We start from the raw sequence: 20,165 nt of genomic DNA on the forward strand, positions 1-20,165 counted from the left end.
GGGCGTGGTTAAATATTCCACATATCACCGCACAGAGAAAAACGTTCTCCCACTATCCCGGACTGTATTGCTCCCTCAATCAATCACCACTAAAACTTGGTCAGTTATCTCATTGTTGTCTGTGGCATCTTGCTGTGCAGACAATGGCTGTTGTCCACCTTCTCTCTGCACATCTCAATGCTTCCCTGCTTGCCTTTATTTCAGCACTGTTTCAGGTTGGAGCTGCGTAGGAGGAGTGAATATTCTGCTTTGTGTGATGGATAAATACTGCTGCTTCTATAGGTGCTGGGGGAAAATAAGAAACATTTACGATAGTTCTCGATATTCCAGAGCCAGTGACATTATTTTATTTGATTTAATCTGCTGCTGCTGGAGTTGGGCCTATGGGCAAAAAATGGAAATGACTTATTAATAGCAACAATGAGTAGCAACCAAAGTGGCCATTTTTCAAACATCCCCCTCTGCAGGGTATTTAGAGGCACCTTAACTTGTCTAAACTAATGAACAGATCTTGCTTTTTGATGGCGTCATCCATCAGCTTGCTCAAGGCATGTGTTGTTCTGCAGCAATTGGTTTAACACTGGCCTTATTTCTTCAAAGGATCATCTTCAGCAACAAAGTCCAGACACGGTGTTGTCAATGCCCTCCCATCGTCTCACGGGAAAAGAACTATGCGACTCGTCGATGTTGGGGCCCCTTTTTATCAGGATACTCAGCTTCAGGTTAAAGTTTACTGGAAGAAAATGGAAGGTATGTATTACTATAAGATCCGTATCTCCAAACCTTCAGTAACTCGAGATGTTTAATCTCACCTTCTGCTCAGCGTAAGAATGAAACTGTGAGATTCATCATTCATTGGGGAAAAATATTAAGAGAGTGATGGAACATTGATATTAATTTTGGCTATCTTTTTAAACAAATTTGATTTATTATTGTCACATGTATTAGTATACACCGAAAAGTATTGTTTCTTGCGCATTGTACAGACAAATACTGTACATAAAGAAGAGGAGAGTGTGCAGAATGTAGTGTTACAGTCATAGCTGGGTGTGGAGAAAGATCAACTTAATGCGAGGTAGGTCTATTCAAAAGTCTGACAGCAGCAGGGAAGAAGCTGTTTTTGAGTTGGTTGGTATGTGATATCAGACTTTTGTATTTTTTTCCCAACGGAAGAAGGTGGAAGAGTGTATGTCCGGGGTGCATGGGGTCTTTAATTATGTTGGCTGCTTTGCCGAGGCAACGTATTCTGACAATTAAAGGCATATTCTCTTATATTAATGATTTATTTTCCATTAAGCATTTTACTCCTTTTTTTGTCCTTACTCTTTTTGGAATTGCAATGTATTTGACCCATTGACGTACTGGGTGAGCGCACCTTCACCTCTTAAGTTTGAATCCAGTCTGGGCAATAGGATGAAAAATTCTTTCCTTTTCTCCTAAATATGTAGGTCTTTTGGGAAATGAGTTTGCTTAACAAATTCCCAGCACCAAAACGCAATCCCAGCCTATCAGAGTAAAATGTCCCAAGTTGCTTCAAGGTGCATTAGAAACAAAATTTGACACTGAACCATCTGAGGCACTATCAGAGCATATGATGAAACCAGGGTTTAAGGAAGGAAGTTTCACGCAGCATCTTAAATGCAGAGAGGAAGAGAGACAAAATGATCAGTTACCTTGATGGAACACCAAACTGAAGCATCGTTGGGTGATATTTGTTTTAGGCAAAGGTGAGGTAGTACTGATCTAGTAAGAGGTGTTATTTTGAAACTAGCATACATGTCATAGAATCATAGAATCCTTACAGTACAGAAGGAGACCATTCAGCCCATCGAGCGTACATTGCCAACGATCCCACCCACACCCCACACATTTGTCTTGATGTTAAGGGGCAATTTAGCCAATAAACTATACCCTGAGTATCTTTGGAGTTTGGGAGGAAACCCACACAGATGGTGGGAGAACATGCAAACTCCACACAGACAGTGACCCAAGGCCAGAATTGAACCCGGGTTCCTGGCACTGTGAGGCAGTAGTGCTGACCACTGTGCCACCATGCTACCCATAACTGTCAACTGATTAGAAGGTGCTTCACTTGACACTTAACCCATAGAACCCTTCCCAGAGAGCACTTAATGTTGACATTGAAAGAAAGGAGGAAAACTGTTTCGTAAATACCTTTTAAAATTGCCGACTCAATACCCTAATTGTTGTACCACCTGTGTGTTCATTTCCCTTGTGTGCTAATTGTAAGATTGTAGGTGTGGCAGTAATTTACTAGAAGTCTAAAAATAATTAGGAAAGGAAGCTAAAATACTTGTTTCAAACGTTTAGCTGGGATAATGTTTTTCTAGCTGGCGGTGCTGTTGTGTATGTTTAAAGAGCACATGTTCAGAATAAAAATGATTTATCTAAAAGAAATGAACATTGTAAACATTATTGTAATATCAAAGCCAACACTGATTATGAAGCTATTCATTAACATCATTTGAACTCCCAAAATTAAATGGCAACTCACTCCTTGGTTATGAAGTAATATTCACTGTACAGAAAAACATTTTATTAGGGACATTTTAAGGAATTCTAGTCATTGTTGAAACTTTTATTTTAGTCTATTTATTAGTGTCACAAGTAGGCTTGCATTAACACTGCAATGAAATTACATAAGAACATAAGAACATAAGAAATAGGAGCAGGAGTAGGCCATCTAGCCCTTCGAGCCTGCCCCGCCATTCAATAAGATCATGGCTGATCTGTCGTGGCTCAGTTCCACTTTCCCGCCCTCTCCCCATAACCCTTAACCCCCTCTCTTATCAAGAACCCATCAACCCGCTTCTTAAAAATATTTAGCGAGGCAGCCTCCACCACTTCAACGGGCAGAGAATTCCAGAGATTCACCACCCTTTGAGTGAAGAAGTTCCTCCTCAACTCCGTTCTAAACCGCCTCCCCTTTATCTTGGGGCTGTGCCCCCTAGTCCTACTGTCTTTTATGAGCGGGAAGAGTCTCTCCACCTCTATCCTATCCATCCCATTCATCATCTTATACGTCTCAGTGAGATCTCCCCTCATTCTTCTAAACTCTAACGAGTACAAGCCTAGTTTATTCAGCCTCTCCTCATAGCTCAACCCCCTCAACTCTGGTATCAGCCTAGTAAACCTCCTCTGCACTCCCTCCAAGGCCAAAATATCCTTGCGCAGGTGCGGCACCCAAAACTGCACACAGTACTCCAGCTGCGGCCTCACCAATGCTCTATACAGCTGCAGCAAGACCTCCCTACTTTTATATTCAATCCCCTTCGCTATGAAGGCCAGCATCCCATTCGCCTTCCTGACCACCTGCTGCACCTGCAGGCTGGGCTTTTGCGACTCATGCACAAGGACCCTTGAAAATCACCTAGTTTCCACACTCCAGCACCTGTTCCAGTACACTGAGGAGGAATTTAGCACAGCCAATCCACCCATTCAGCACATCTTTCAGACTGTGGGAGGAAACCGGAGCACCTGGAGGAAACCCACTCAGACACAGGAAGAACATGCAGACTCTGCACAGACAGTGACCCAAGCCAGGAATCGAACCTGGCTCTCTGGCACTGTGAGACAACAGTGCTAACTATTGTGCCATCATGCCACCCCTAGTATCTGAGTGATTGTTACTAAAGGCCAGCCTGCTCCTGGGACAAAGACACTTCAATGTTTTAATGAAAATTGGATAAATATTTGAAATAGAAGTTAATGGGGAAGAGAGTTGCAAGGCAGTTTGGTTAATTTTGCATTGCTCCACTGACAGAGGCTAAATGTCACCTTCATTTACTATTCAATGATTTCTTTGTGTTTTTTTAAGAAATTGGTATGAATTGCGTTACCTCTTAATATTGCCCATATAGCCCAGATGCTATGGCCACCTCTGAAACACTGACAGTGGACAGGAATGTTGGGTGTACAGTTCCAAGATTCTATTGAGGAGATTGCACAGTCTTTACACTGTCACACTAAAAATAGATCAGTGCCAGTTGATTGCTATTGAGCTGCCTATTGTTAAACACATACAAAAGGGTTCCTCTAGACTAGTGGCAGTGACAGAAATGTCTGATGTCCTTTGATAAACTGCTTGGTTACATCTTAGTTGAGATATTTAGTCACAGGTAATGAAGAATCGCTGGAGGAAAAAAATTAAGTTCGCATAGTACTTTCCCAATTGGAAACATAACTCAGAATTCTCCCTGTACTTACTGTATTGGGTATAATACCTACCCTAACAGCTGCTATTAGTTCACCAACATGTCTATTAGTAAAAGTTATAGAATCTCCTTGTCCACCTCTATAGAGATTAATGGATGGTGAAATGGCTATAAAGAGGCCTTGAAACCTACAAAGGCATTCTTTACCCTGAATCTGAGCACCAAGGTATGGTTAGAGGCTAAAAATGAATCATTATTTTTGTCCCGCAACTTTGTATTAGAATGATCATCACTTTGTGTTCATCTTACCACATTGTCTGTATCTGAAAAATGAAGACAGCTTTCAAGGCTTTATTTCATAATGCTTTGATTTTCATGTCAGGAAGTAGATTCACCTATTCCTTCAAAGAAGCAGGTGTGTGTATGTCTGGGTTAACAATCATTGTGGCATTTATCAGGCTGTTGTAAGCTTCAAGGGTTGCTGATGATTGAGAGCGGGGCAGCATGATGTTAGCAGAGGAATATTAAAATTAAATTCAATTCAGTTCAACTTTATTGTCATTGTATAGTGCACAAATACAAATACACAAGAAGTGAGGTTGCAGACTCCAAAGATACAAAGGAAAAATCAAAACAAGAAGTCATTACAAACTAGTGCTAATAATCATTAAGTGCATATGTGCATATTGCACAATGCCCAATGCCTGGGAATATGTTAAAGGATGGAGTTTGGCTGGGTAACAGCTCTGGGGAAGAAGTTGTTTCTGAGCCCGGTCATCTAGGCTCGCATACATCTGTAGCACCTCCCAGATGGCAGGGGTGGGGGGTTGCAAACAGTCTGTGGCTGGGATGGGTGGGATCTCCACTAATGCTGAGATATCTCCGTTAGACAGTGTTTATGATAATTGTCTTGGATGGCTGGTAGCTGGGTGTCAATGATGTATTGGGCAGCTTTGACTACCCGCTGCAGAGCTTTCCGGTCAAAAATGGTACAACTGCCAAAATACACCATAATAAAGTTTGGCAAGATGCTCTCTATTATGCACCGGTAGTGGCTGTTGCTGCAGTTTCACAGATCCTGAGGAAGTAATGCCCATTGTCTATAATTTTCATATTATTGCAAATTAGCAATCAATCACGATTATCCTCTTTGTGCCTGAGAAGACATTAGCGACTCCTTGCTAGCCCTGAGAGCCAACTCTCTCAATCAGCCACACAGCTATACGGTTACTGACAATAAGTACTGAGAAAAGAATAATTTGCTGAAGGAAATGGAGGGATGCCAGTTTTGAGAGTAAATGGTTGGGAGTAGGCACCTACAGGAGGAGGAGACGTTGCGGTGATGACATATTGGCCACCCTACTTTCCAGGACAACAGTTGCCAATGTCAGCAGAGAGAGAAGGAGAGATGCCTCACAATCTAGGCACCTTCTAAAGACCAAGTGGAAGAATTTCATTTAGGAAAGGCCACTACTTTTCAACTTAACAGCAGCAAACCCAGTTATGACCTGACAGCTATGTTGGTTGCAGGAGGTAGGATCCCTAGCAGGGTGGAACAAAGCACAACTGTAATCCCTATCGGATGATTGTTTTGTTTAGCCAGCTTTGTTTCGTTCGATGTAGGAAATCTGCCTAATGACTAGAAAATTCCATTTGCTTTGGGAGAAAGACCTTGATGTCCTTCTTATTTGCCTCAAGTTGGCTCCCCATCCAGATAAGAGTGGGTAGATGTTCTATCCTGTGACCTGGCCTTGCAAAAAAATGGCCCAGGGGGGCAGGATGGTGCCAGCCAAGGTGCCTGCCTCCCCCATTTGCTTCCAAAATCCTGACCTTAGTTATTTGAGTTAGAAGGCTTGAAACGGCAGAAGATTTCGGAGAACTGCATGAGGTTTGATATTGGTCTTGGCGGATAAGCTAAACTAATACCATCTGTGAGTTTCTTAGTATTCTGCAAGGCTGACCCGTGTAAGTACACTTAATATTTGATTTTGTACAGCTTGTCAATCTAATACTTAGCGACATTTATGATCACCTAGTGTGGCAGTCACCCATTGTAATTGTTCAGTGTTCTGTCACAATTACAATCATGAGTGTCACATGTATCCAATAGACATATCATATAGGTCGCATAACTGGCCCCCTGTCATAACAAACATCAGGTATGTAATTATCCAGACATCCTGCCTCTGCAGTTACTGATCAGCTTGGACAAGAAGAGCACTCAATCTTCCCCACAATTATAGTAATCCACACACACAGTTTTGTTACACTAAGTTACTGACTTCGATCATTTACCTTCAATGCTTGGCTACAATCTTTACCTGCCACCTTAAATGTTGCCTCTGGCCAGACACGCAGTAGGATTTTGAATCTGTTCTTGAAGACTTTTAAGAGATCATAAAACAGCAATAAATGCAGTTAGTTTGTCAATAGGATCCCATGAACAATTTTCAGTATTCATCCATTATTTAGAGATATTTCTCATGTGAGTGACAGTTAAATGAACTGGTGGCTTAGTGTCTTCCGGAGGAGATATAATAATGCTGAGGTGATGTTTAAGCTCAAGTTTAAAAGGTCTAGCTAGACCTGATGCATTCTGAGTACAGTCCCAAATGTTTATGCAGTAGAATGGAATAGGTCTCATAGACTAATGCTCTGTTATTGAACTTTGTTTGACAGGAGACGTTAATTGTAATTAAGACATGGGATAGATTGCACCCCATACATTTTATATCCATTAAAATTAGCTTTTCTATTTAGCTCTCATTAACTTCAACTGATCTGGGCACCTGAATTTGCAAAAGGCACTTCAGTTGTATTGAGGTCAGCGCTGGGAATACTGATTTGTAAAAATTACCACAATAGTTTTCGTAACTCATTACCCAATTTCATGACTGGCAGGGTTAGGAGCTTTGTCCACAACAGTGGTGATCTGGAAAGTTCCCAGGTGTCTCCTTTTTCAATCTTCTACACTGTCTATAACTCCATCTATATACTCCTTCAGCTATAAATGCCAAGATTCTATTTGCCTTCCTTATTCCTGCCATACCTGCATACCAGTTTTCTGCAACTTGTGCAGAAGGAACCCAAATCCCTCTGCACAGAAGCACCCCGAAGACTCTCTCCATTTAGATAATAAGTTGCCTTTCCATTTTTTGATCATAGAGCATAGAGGTTTACAGCATGGAAACAGGCCCTTCGGCCCAACTTATCCATGTCGCCCTCTTTTTAAAACCCCTAAGCTAGTCCCAATTGCCCACATTTGGCCCATATCACTCTATACCCTTCTTATCCATGTAACTGTCTAAATGCTTTTTAAAAGACAAAATTGTACCTGCCTCTAATACTACCTCTGGCAGCTTATTCCAGATACTCACCACCCTCTGCGTGAAAAAAATCACCCCTCTGGATACTTTTGTATCTCTCCCCTCTCACCGTAAACCTATGCCCTCTAGTTTTAGACTCCCCTACCTTTGGGAAAAGATATTGACTTCATAGCTGACCTATGCCCCTCATTATAAGAACATAAGAACATAAGAAATAGGAGCAGGAGTAGGCCATCCAGCCCTTCGAGCCTGCCCCGCCATTCAATAAGATCATGGCTGATCTGTCGCTGCTCAGTTCCACTTTCCCGCCCTCTCCCCATAACCCTTAATCCCCTCTCCTATCAAAAACCCATCAACCCGCGTCTTAAAAATATTTAGCGAGGCAGCCTCCACCACTTCAACGGGCAGAGAATTCCAGAGATTCACCACCCTTTGAGTGAAGAAGTTCCTCCTCAACTCCGTCCTAAACCGCCCCCCTTTTATCTTGAGGCTGTGCCCCCTAGTCCTATTGTCTTTTTTGAGCGGGAAGAGTCTTTCCACCTCTATCCTATCCATCCCATTCATCATCTTATACGTCTCAATGAGATCTCCTCTCATTCTTCTAAACTCTAACGAGTACAAGCCCAGTTTATTCAGCCTCTCCTCATAGCTCAACCCCCTCAACTCCGGTATCAGCCTAGTAAACCTCCTCTGCACTCCCTCCAAGGCCAAAATATCTTTGCGCAGGTGCGGCGCCCAAAAATGCACACAGTACTCCAGTTGCGGCCTCACCAATGCCCTATACAGCTGCAGCAAGACCTCCCTACTTTTATATTCAATCCCCCTCGCTATGAAGGCCAGCATTTTATTTTATATATTATTTTATAGACCTCTATAAGATCATCCCTCAGCCTTTTACGCTCCAGAGAAAAAGGTCCCAGTCTATCAAGCCTCTCCTTATAACTCAAGTCATCAAGTCCCGGTAGCATCCTAGTAAATCTCTTCTACGTTCTTTCTAGATTAATAATATCCTTTCTATAATAGGTGACCAGAACAGTACACAATATTCCAAGTGTGGCCTTACCAATGTCTTGTACATCTTCAACAAGATGTCCCAATTCCAGTATTCAACTCCTATGAAGTTATCCAAACTGGATAACCTCACACTTTTCCACATTAGACTCCATCTGCCACATCTTGGCCATCACACCCAACCCATTCCTATCCATTTGTAAATGTCTTACTTCCTCATTGCAACTACTATCCCACCTATTTTAGTGTCATTTGCAAATTTAGCTATGGTATCTTCTGTTCTTGTGTCCAAGTCATTAATCTAGATTGTAAATAGTTGGGGCCCTCTGGCATCCCACTTGCCAATCAGAAAAAGACCCATTCATCTCTGTCTTCTGTCAGTTATGATGTGGAGATGCCGGTGTTAGACTGGGGTGGGCACAGTAAGAAGAGTCACAACACCAGGTTAAAGTCCAACAGGTTTATTTGAAATAATGAGTTTTCAGAGTGTTGTTCCTTTGTCACCTGATATTAAAATCACCCATGATTATTGTCATATCTTTCTTACAAGCCCCCAGTCTTTCCTGCATCCCACTATGGAACTACCGTCTGGGGATCCATAGATTATTCCCAACAGGGACTACTTTCCTTTGCTATTTCTTATTTCTACCCAGACTGATTCCATATCTTGACCCCCAGTACTTATATTATTTCTCTTGACAGCTGGACCTGTGCTCTCACAAGGGAGTGAAGGCCCAAGCCTCACGCTGTACTTAAGAACATAAGAACATAAGAAATAGGAGCAGGAGTAGGCCATCTAGCCCTTCGAGCCTGCCCCGCCATTCAATAAGATCATGGCTGATCTGTCGCTGCTCAGTTCCACTTTCCCGCTTTCTCCCCATAACCCTTAATCCCCTCTCTTATCAAAAACCCATCAACCCGCGTCTTAAAAATATTTAGCGAGGCAGCCTCCACCACTTCAACGGGCAGAGAATGCCAGAGATTCACCACCCTTTGAGTGAAGAAGTTCCTCCTCAACTCCGTTCTAAACCGCCCCCCTTTTATCTTGAGGCTGTGCCCCCTAGTCCTACTGTCTTTTTTGAGCAGGAAGAGTCTCTCCACCTCTATCCTATCCATCCCATTCGTCATCTTATACGTCTCAATGAGATCTCCCCTCATTCTTCTAAACTCTAACGAGTACAAGCCCAGTTTATTCAGCCTCTCCTCATAGCACAACCCCCTCAACTCCGGTATCAGCCTAGTAAACCTCCTCTGCACTCCCTCCAAGGCCAAAATATCTTTGCGCAGGTGCGGCGCCCAAAACTGCACACAGTACTCCAGCTGCGGCCTCACCAATGCCCTATACAGCTGCAGCAAGACCTCCCTACTTTTATATTCAATCCCCCTCGCTATGAAGGCCAGCATCCCATTCGCCTTCCTGACCACCTGCTGCACCTGCAAGCTGGGTTTTTGCGACTCATGCACAAGGACCCCGAGGTCCCTCTGCACCGTCGCCTGCTGCAGTTTTTCGCCCCGTAAGTAATAGTCCTTTCTACCATTCTTCCTACCAAAGTGGACCACCTCACACTTGCCAACATTAAATTCCATTTGCCATTTCCTGGCCCATTCGCCCAGCCTATCTAGATCCTTCTGCAGACTCTCCACAACCTCCGCACAATTTGCCGTTCCCCCAATCTTGGTGTCATCAGCAAATTTCGACACCCTACACTCGGTTCCCTCCTCCAGATCATCTATATAAATGGTAAAAAGCTGAGGCCCCAGCACCGACCCCTGGGGCACTCCACTAGTCACCATCCGCCAATCCGAATAGCACCCGTTGACCCCCACTCTCTACCTCCTATTTGACAGCCAATCCTCTATCCACGCTAACACCCTACCCCCAACTCCATGTCCCTCGACCTTCTGCAATAACCCCTTGTGAGGTACTTTGTCAAACGCCTTCTGAAAATCTAGAAAGACCACATCCACCGGCTCTCCTCTATCCACCGCCCTAGACACATCCTCATCGAACTCCAGTAAATTTGTCAGACACAACTTCCCTTTAATGAAACCGTGCTGCGTCTGCTCTATCAAGCAATTCCCTTCAAGATGCCTCGCAATTTCCTCCTTAATGACTTATCCTCTGCCCCAGTACAGTGTGTCCCTCGCAGGTCCAGCTGTCTCCAGTCCCTGAAGATGACTAAAGGCCTCAAGCCTCACGCTATATTTATCTCCTGCCCCATCATAGTGTGTCCCTTGCAGGAGAAGTGATTTATTTATAATGCTTGTGGGACCTTGATGTTCTTCAGCCTGAGACTGTCTTAAATGCAGACCCTGTTCTCCACTACATCTCTCTGGATGAAGATCACCAGTGAGAACTCTACCCTAGGGTGATTAAAGTCTTGTCAATGCACATATTGCAAAACCACAGATTCATTCAGAAGCTTCCCAAATCTGTGTGTTAGTCCCAAACTGTACGATACATTTACCCAGTTTTTTGGGGTGACGGGAGTAGGAAACCCTAACTGGAAAATGCTTATACAATTTTTTTTGGGTGGGGCTATTGGCTTTGACTGAACTCTGTGCTCATCGCATTTTAATTGAACTTCCAGTTTTAAACAACGCTGCCAACACTTTTTGTCGGATGGCCAAACATGCAGCTGAGAAACAGTTGGGCCATTGTACACTACATTTTCCAAAATGTAACTCTACAAGCCCATCAGGTCTTGTTGAGTTAATAACAAGACATTCCCCTGGAGATGTATATTCCTGGATAATGCGGTGTTGGATAATGAAAGCCGTCTCTGATTTTAATACAGTTTGAAATCGTAGAATCCTACAGTGCAGAAAGAGGCCCTTCGAGTCTGCACTGACCACAATCCCACCCAGTCCCTATCCCCATATCCCTACATATTTTACCAGCTAATCCCTCTAACCTACACATCTCACGACACTAAGGGGAAATTTTAGCATGGCCAATCAACCTAACCTGCACATCTTTGGACTGTGGGAGGAAACCGGAGCACCCGGAGGAAACCCACGCAGACACGAGGAGAATGTGCAAACTCCACTCAGACATTGACCCGAGCTGGGAATTGAACCCAGGTCCCTGGAGCTGTGAAGCAGCAGTGCTAACCACTGTGCTACCACACTGCCCAATTATGCTGCCTACCATGCAGAAATGGTCAGAGGAAAGCACTCGAGATTGAATGGCTACATCAAGCTTGGGTAAGAGTGATAAAAGTTAAGGACGAACTTGGTTGCTCTCAGCTGTGAGCAGCAGGTTAGGTTGGACTGACATAAGCCCACACACACGCGGACCATTTCCCTCAGCCAGACAATCTTGTATAACTATAGGGTAACTAGGAACACAAAAAAAATCAGAAAAACACCACTTCAGTGCTACAAACAAAGTTTTATTTCTTCAAAACATCTTTTTTTTGTTGGAAGGAATAACAGGTGAATTTTAAAAAATTGACCACTTTAATGCTGTGATGGGGGCAAATTTCTACTTTACCAAACTGTAAAAACTCAGGGTGGAATTATCCCAGCCCCTATCGTGGCAGCTCACCATTGGCTGCCAGTTGGATCGTCTGGGCCCACTGATATTTTTTAAGTTTATTAGTGTCATAAGTAGATTTACATTAACACTGCAATGAAGTTACTGTGAAACTCCAAGTCGCCACACTCCGGCGCCTGTTTGGGTACACTGAGGAAGAATTTAGCGTGGCCAATGCATCTAACCAGCATGTCTTTTGGACTGTGGGAGGAAACCAGAGCATGCAGAGGAACCCCACGCAGACACGGGGAGAACTTTACACAGACAGTGACCCAAGCCAGGAATTGAACCTGGGTCCCTGGCACTGTGAAGCAGCAGTGCTAACCTCTGTGCCACTGTGCTGCGTGTACCTATAGCATTTTGCGTGGCTTGTTCACCCTACTGTCAAGGAACCTGCTGCCTTTGGCAGGACTGGAAAATTCCGCCAGCTGGAAGGGCTGCAAAATCCTGCCCTCTATCATCATCGTATGAAATTATATTTAGGCTTTTACATTGTGAATTCCAACGTAAAATATGTCAGCTTCTTTCTGCGAGGAATTCTTGGGCCTGTGGGGTGGGAACCATAGAATCCCTACAGTGCAGAAGGAGGCCATTCGGCCTACTGAGTCTGCACCAACAATAATCCCACCCAGGCCGTACTCCTGTAACAACTCATATTTACCCTGATAATTCCCCTAGGGAATTTAGCATGGCCATTCAACCTAACCCGCACATCTTTCAGACTGTGGGAGGAAACTGGAGCATCCAAAGGAAACCCACATAGACACGGGGAAAACAAGCAGACTCCACACAGACCATGACCCAAGGCTGGAATTGAACCTAGGTCCCTGGTGCTTGAGGCAGCAGTGTTAACCACTGTGTCATTATTCCACCCATGGGCAATGAATGGAAGCAAGGTGCATATATTGCACAGGGATGTCTGGATTGATTTAAGAACTAAACAGTATCTTGAGCTATTCGGATATGTACATGTAATGGCCGATTGGGTGGTCAGTATGAGGGGAGGAGGGTGTGGGGATCGGGTGTAGAGGAGTTTAGAGCAAGGAATCAAAATCACGATGTGGCTCTCTTGCAAAGAAGTAAGCAGACTGAGAATGGAAAATGTCAACATACAACTGTCTGAAGGCCAAGCCAGACCCCACAAACTCAACATAGAGGCCACACACAATTACACTGGTTCCCGGGAGCAGATCAGAGAGGGTCATCCAAAGTCATGTTGGCTCAACTCGAAAGAGTTCTGATCCCATTCTCCTCAACTCGACCTCTGGATGTCTCTCTGTAAAGTTCTCCTTCTTTAGGGTGCTGTCCTTAACCAGGCTTTTGATCACCTGTTTTAATATCACATTGTGCAGCTCAGTGTTGAATGTTGTTTGATAATACTGCTGTTTAGTGCTTTGGGAATATGATGTTAATGCCAAAGTTGCAGATGAATAATGATTACAGAATCACAGAATCCTACAGTGCAGAAGGAGGTCATTCAGCCATGAGCCTGCACTGACCACGATCTCACCTGACCCCTCCCCATAACCCCATGGATTTATCCCAGCTAGTCCCCTGACACTAAGGGGCAATTTAGTATGGCCTATCCACCTAACCCGCACATTTTTGGACTGGACTTTGGGAGGAAACCGGAACACCCGGAGAAAATCCATGTGGAAATGGGGAAAACGTGCAACTTCCACACAGAGAGTGACTCAAAGCGGGAATCAAACCCAGGCTCCTGGCGCTGTGAGGCAGCAGTGCTAACCACTGTGCCATCTGTGCTTTACACTTCTAAAAAAGGCACAGGAATGCATGGTGGGCAGCCCTTCTAACCTTCAGTGCAAGTTTTCTCAGTGAAAGAGTAAAGAGTGTGGCACCTCAGAAAATCACAGTATGGAGGTTGGATATCTGTTAACTATCCAATTTTCTGGTCGTTAATTTTATTGAAAAGGAAATCGAGTAAGCTGTGTTACAGCAATTGGTATCCCCCTCTCCTGATGTTGATATGATATTGTACACCAGTGTCCTCTGGTGTGTTAGTTTCATACATGGGGTCAGCGGCCAGTATTTTGTGACCCCGCTCGGGCGAGACTTGTAAAATTCCACTTGAGGCCAACGGAGAATTCCGTTCTGCAAGCCTCACCCGTCCCGTTTCCGATGCCAGTAAAATTCCGGCCAGAATTTCTGCATTAGGAGCTGATGCCTCCCTGTTTTGCAGTGAACAAAAAGAGAGTTCAAATTAAAACAGGCACAATGCAGATATTGTTCAGATATACACAAGCATTGTAACCTGGGCACAGAGAGACCAATTTGACCTCTGTGGATGTTGAGCCTTGCCTCTCTCTCTCTTAGTGCTGCCAATAAACCTCGATCAGTGCTGAGGTAGGAGGATTCAGAGGTAAATATAGCTCATTTATCCAAATATAAAAGATAGAATTCATACTTCCAGTGCAAGTGCTAACCTTGAACTGATCAAGCCTTGGAGTAGAATCCTAAGCTAAATATCAATTGCTAACTTTAATTGCTCATTTCCATTTGTTAAAATCTGTTGAGGATTCTTATTGAATTATGCAAAATATGAAATTTAGAAGTTATAATTTCCTATCGAGGCCTCAAAGATAGCACCAAGTCCTGCAAAAGAGTTAATAGGAACCCAACTTGAAGGAGAATGCTGGATCTGTTTACAATTCTTGTCAACATTTTCTTGTTCAGAAAAAAATAAGAATATTTGGCATCCTAGTTCTTCAGACCAAATGTTTCATTGAACGTATCTGTCATATCAGATTAACACATGGCTGGAAACAGCTTTATATTCGCACATGTGAATTCAGCAAAGAGCATCTGCTGGATGATAACATGCAAGTTGTCTTGTTCCTAGATCCAGGGGACATTGCGGAACGATACCTTGTCCAGTGGATGCCAGAGTCCTGCACACACAATGAGACCAAGATTTCAAGAAAAGCCATCTCCCATGTAAGTTCCAACCTCTCTTCTTCATGTTCATCTTCTATTGTATTCATTTCAAGCACAATCATTTTCTTTACAAACAGTGCAGCAAGAGGCCATTCAGTCCATACTGACCACAATCTCACCCAATCCCCATAACCCCATGCATTTCCCCTAGCTAGTCCCCCTGACACTAAGGGGCAATTTGGTATGACCAATCCTTCCTAACCTGCACACAGACAAGGGGAGAACATGCAGACTCCGCACAGACAGTGACCCAAGCTAGGAATTGAACCTGAGTGGCTGGCGCGCTATGAGGCAGCAGTGCTACACTGTGCCTTATCCCCTGATTTTCTCTCTGCAGACTTCCCACAGACAGTCACCCGAGGCCGGAATCATACCTGGGTCCCTGGTGCTGTGAGGCAGCAGTGCTCGCCATTGTGCCACCGTGCTGCTTGTCACCATCTGATAACCATACAAAAATACTTCCTGCAGAAATCATTGGACAGTAATCAGGAGCTGGAAATCCAGTGGATTTTTTTTACTCAGCCTGGCCTTAGGCATGGCTCACTTGTGTTGGCTCTGCTGACACTTGCACTCTCCCCTGGGGGCTATACTCACTTTTACATCCCTGGGGAATCCCCCATGACAGGTGAACCTATTGTAATCTATGCTTGTGTATCATTACGTTGGCACGGTGTCAATATATGGCAAGGGATTAATATACAGCAGTTAATGATATTAGAATCAATTCAAAGTGATGTAATGCAGGTTTACGCCTACTACGGGTGTGTACCTGATAATGTCACTGGCAAGGCGTGGGGAAGATTGAGGTCACGATCTCACCAGCGAGACCTGACACTTCCAGATCTCCAGTCCCTGCTGCACTCGCACAGATAGTGAATGTGGATTCCAGGTTTCCCCTCAGATAGCAGTTCTCCTAATGCTATGTGATATTTGTTTGAAGTTTTACAAATGTAAAAATGTAAAACCAGATTCTTATTCCTTCACTGATTATTAATTAATTACTAATTACTCAAAACAGATCATTGAAATATTAATTTGCTTCACGATATAATTACAATCCATCCCAGAGCTGTAACTTCAAGAGCAATCCAGTAAGCAGAGTGTTATTTTATCTTCTGCACAGGAAAATTACATAATTCTCCCAGGATTATTGTTCTCTTGCAAATATAAAGTTACAGTCCAAGCAATAATGGCCAAAGGTCATGGAAAAGCAGAGGCTGTGATCTTCACAACTCCACTGTGCTCGTCCCCTCGAGGCAAAGGTCACAAGCACAACAGCTGCCCTGGTGACGGGGGTAAGTACAACGCCAATGTTTTTTCAGAAGGAAGTCTTCAAATGCATAACAAAACATAATCCAACTTATAAATCAAAGAAAGGGTTTAATACCCCAAACTTGTGACCCCAACCTGGACCAATCCAAGTTCTCCACAATTCCCAACAGAGTTCTTATTTATAGTGAGTCAGCTGGTCAGCTGACCATCACATCATTCTGTAATTGGTTCTATGGTTTACTGGGTCAGCTGACCCTCACAGCTTGTTATCATTGGTCACATTACATCTGATACAAAGTTGTCACTGGTTACATTCTATCATCCAAAACTGAATCATTGCTTCCACTGAACTTTCTGTTTTATCTACATCTGTGTTTCAAAAACAGGCACAAATATAGGTCAGCTCTGTAGTGGATGTGGTGTGAAACTTGACTGTCCATCAAAATTGTCATGGATTTCAATTCTTGTCACTTCTACTTAGTTTCTCTCAATTGGGGCAATTAAGTGCGGATTAGATTGATAGGATTCTAGGATAATGGGGCCAATCCTAGCTTGGATAAGTGAATCCCAGATGCCTGAACTCTCAAGCTTTCCATCATCCCAGATTTGGTGACAAGTTTTGATCCTTTCTTGTGCTTTAAACCAATGGTTTGACAGGAAGCCTTGAGGGCGAAATACATTTGGAGCCTAGCAAATTGGCACCAATTCTCAAACTGCCCAATTTTTTTTTCCATTATTTTCGATGTGACATTGCTTCTGCAATTTATAATTGAAAGCAGAAAAATGGTAAGACACCAAGAAAAATCTAGTCGGTGTATGCAATGGTGTCAAAATGATGAAAAGTACATGAGAGATCTGACTCAAGGAAAAATGACACAATCCCATTATATTTGACAAGGTTTTCATGGGTAGACAGAGTCACTTGATCATGGGGTTAAGTCCTGCTTCAGACACTTGAACCGACAGATTAGTGCCGCACTGCGCTGTTGGAGGCACTGCCTTTCAGATAATGTAGTCTCATCTAGATAATATTTATCATTTAACTTGTGTCACCACTGATCTGGAGGAGGGAACCGAGTGTAGGGTGTCGAAATTTGCTGATGACACCAAGATTGGAGGAAAGGCAAATTGTGCGGAGGGTGTGGAGAGTCTACAGAAGTATCTAGATAGGCTGGGCGAATGGGCTAGGAAATGGCAAATGGAATTTAATGTTGGCAAGTGCGAGGTGGTCCACTTTGGTAGGAATAATGGTAGGAAGGATTATCACTTACGTGGCGAAAAACTGCAGCAGGCGACGGTGCAGAGGGACCTTGGGGTCCTTGTGCATGAGTCGCAAAAACCCAGCTTACAGGTGCAGCAGGTGGTCGGGAAGGCAAATGGGATGCTGGCCTTCATAGCGAGGGGGATTGAATATAAAAGTAGGGAGGTCTTGCTGCAGCTGTATAGGGCATTGGTGAGGCCGCAGCTGGAGTACTGTGTGCAGTTTTGGGCGCCGTACTTATGCAAGGATATTTTGGCCTTGGAAGGAGTGCAGAGGAGGTTTACTAGGCTGATGCCGGAGTTGAGGGGGTTGAGCTATGAGGAGAGACTGAATAAACTAGGCTTGTACTCGTTAGAGTTTAGAAGAATGAGGGGAGATCTCATTGAGACGTATAAGATGATGAATGGGATTGATAGGATAGAGGTGGAGAGACTCTTCCCGCTCAGAAAGGATAATAGGACTAGGGGGCACAGCCTCAAGATAAAGGGGGGGCGGTTTAGAACGGAGTTGAGGAGGAACTTCTTCACTCAAAGGGTGGTGAATCTCTGGAATTCTCTGCCCGTTGAAGTGGTGGAGGCTGCCTCGCTAAATATTTTTAAGACGCGGGTTGATGGGTTTTTGATAAGAGAGGGGATTAAGGGTTATGGGGAGAGGGCGGGAATGTGGAACTGAGCCACGACAGATCAGCCATGATCTTATTGAATGGCGGGGCAGGCTCGAAGGGCTAGATGGGCTACTCCTGCTCCTATTTCTTATGTTCTTATGTTATGTTCTTAACTGATAATTTACTGCATTGTGAGCCCTTGATATATACAACTTGGATACAGCAACAGTGACTGCTCTTCAAATCACTTCACTGGCTTTGCAGCACTTTGAAATATCTTAAGGGATGTGAAAGGCTTTATAATAGTGCAGTTCTTTCTGTAATATCCTCTCAAGCAGATGTCAAGGAGAGACTAGAAATATCATCCACCTCTTAATCAAACCACGTGTAATATGAACACCATGTTAGACCTGACATTGATACTCAACTTGTGGCATCAATGCCAGTGTCACCTCTTTTGTTTATTCATGGGATGTGGGCATCTCTGGCTGGGCCATCAGTTATTACCCATCCCTAATTGCCCTTTAATGGAGTGGCTTGCCATTTCAGAGGGCATTTTACGAGTCAGCTTTGCTTTGGATCTGGGGTCACATGTAGGCCAGACCAGGTAAGGAAGGCAGATTTTCTTCTCTAATGGACCAGTTGGGATTTCACAACAATTGGCAATGGTCATTGTTGGACTTTTAATTCCATATTTTTTATTGAATTCAAATCTCACCATCTCTCATGGTGGGATTCGAACCCAGGTCCCCAGAGATTTAAGCTGGGTCTCTGGAATACCAGCCCAGTGACAATACCACTGTGCCATGACCTTCCCTTACCTAGCAGTCTGGAAACCTTTTGAATCTCATGCTCTCCCCTGCTGTGCCATTCCTCATTCTTTCTCAGATCAGATTCTGTTCAGCCCTATCAGCACCAGCTTCTGCCGCAGTGCACTTCTCAGCAGGGCAGACTCACATTAAGTGGTGGTCTGCTCACAATGTTGGCAACCTGCATCCAGCCAAGGAATAGTGATGTTAGCACTGACTGGATACAAGAATTCAAATCAGCAGACAAAATAATGTTGGCATTTTGCCTGCATTGCAATCAACAGGCAGAACTCATTTTGAGACACTATCTAATTTAGCCCCTTAAATGATGTGGCTCCACGGGAAGCTGTATCTCATTCTACCTGGAAGCTGTCTGTTCGAGTGCAGCTAGTTAAGAGTTTAAGTTTGAACTTCATCAAGAAGGTTTCCTGCCACAGTCCAGAGATGTGTGGATTGGGTTGATTGGCCGTGCTAAATTGCCCCTTAGTGTGAGGGGGATTAGCAGGGTAAATATGTGGGGTTACAGGGACAGGGGCTGGGTGGGATTATTGTTGGTGCAGACTCAATGGGCCCAATGGCCTCTTTCTGCATTGTAGGGATTCTATGATTTTAAGAATGTTGGAGTAGTGGGGCACAGTTTGGTGATCTTAGACAATGTCATCAGCGGACTGCCAAGACATACAAGATGATTTGAGGCATACAAGATGATCAAAGGATTGGATAGGGTGGACAGTGAGAGCCTTTTACCTCGGATGGTGATGGCTAACACAAGGGGACGTAGCTTTAAATTAAGGGGTGGTAATTATAGGACGGATGTCAGAGGTAGGTTCTTTACTCAGAGGGTAGTAAGGTCGTGGAATGCCCTGCCTGCAGCAGTTGTGGACTCGCCAACTTTAAGGGCGTTCAAATGGTCAGTGGATAGGCATATGGATAACATTGGAATAGTTTAGGTTAGAGGGTCGTTAGATTGGTTCCACTGGTTGACGCAACATCGAGGGCCGAAGGGCCTGTAATGCCCTGTAATGTTCTATGTTCTATGTTTGAGACTATTGCCAGGACTTTCCCATCGTGCCATATTGAGTTTTCCCATGGCGAATGCAGCAATCCATTTAAATTCCCCAGTTGACTTTGGCAGGACTGAAAGATCCCGCCAATGGGAGGGCCCAGCAAGTCACGTCTTGGGTTATAACTGCCAGTAGCAGATATAAACAACA

The 20,165-nt window shown here is 43.9% G+C and overlaps 1 protein-coding gene across 2 annotated transcripts in view; it reads left to right on the forward strand.

The window, feature by feature from the left end:
• Positions 1–20,165, forward strand: part of anos1 (anosmin 1) — a 197,538-nt gene that overhangs the window by 168,304 nt on the left and 9,069 nt on the right. For both annotated transcript variants that reach the window (XM_080197531.1, XM_080197532.1), the window contains exons 9-11: positions 601–750; positions 14,911–15,005; positions 16,129–16,300. In XM_080197531.1, the coding sequence (XP_080053657.1) occupies positions 601–750; positions 14,911–15,005; positions 16,129–16,300 (417 nt within the window). The remainder of the gene's footprint in view (positions 1–600; positions 751–14,910; positions 15,006–16,128; positions 16,301–20,165) is intronic.

The sequence above is a fragment of the Carcharhinus amblyrhynchos genome, chromosome 10, assembly GCF_965287045.1.
Source record: "Carcharhinus amblyrhynchos chromosome 10, sCarAmb.v2.hapA, whole genome shotgun sequence".
Classification (NCBI taxonomy): domain Eukaryota; kingdom Metazoa; phylum Chordata; class Chondrichthyes; order Carcharhiniformes; family Carcharhinidae; genus Carcharhinus; species Carcharhinus amblyrhynchos.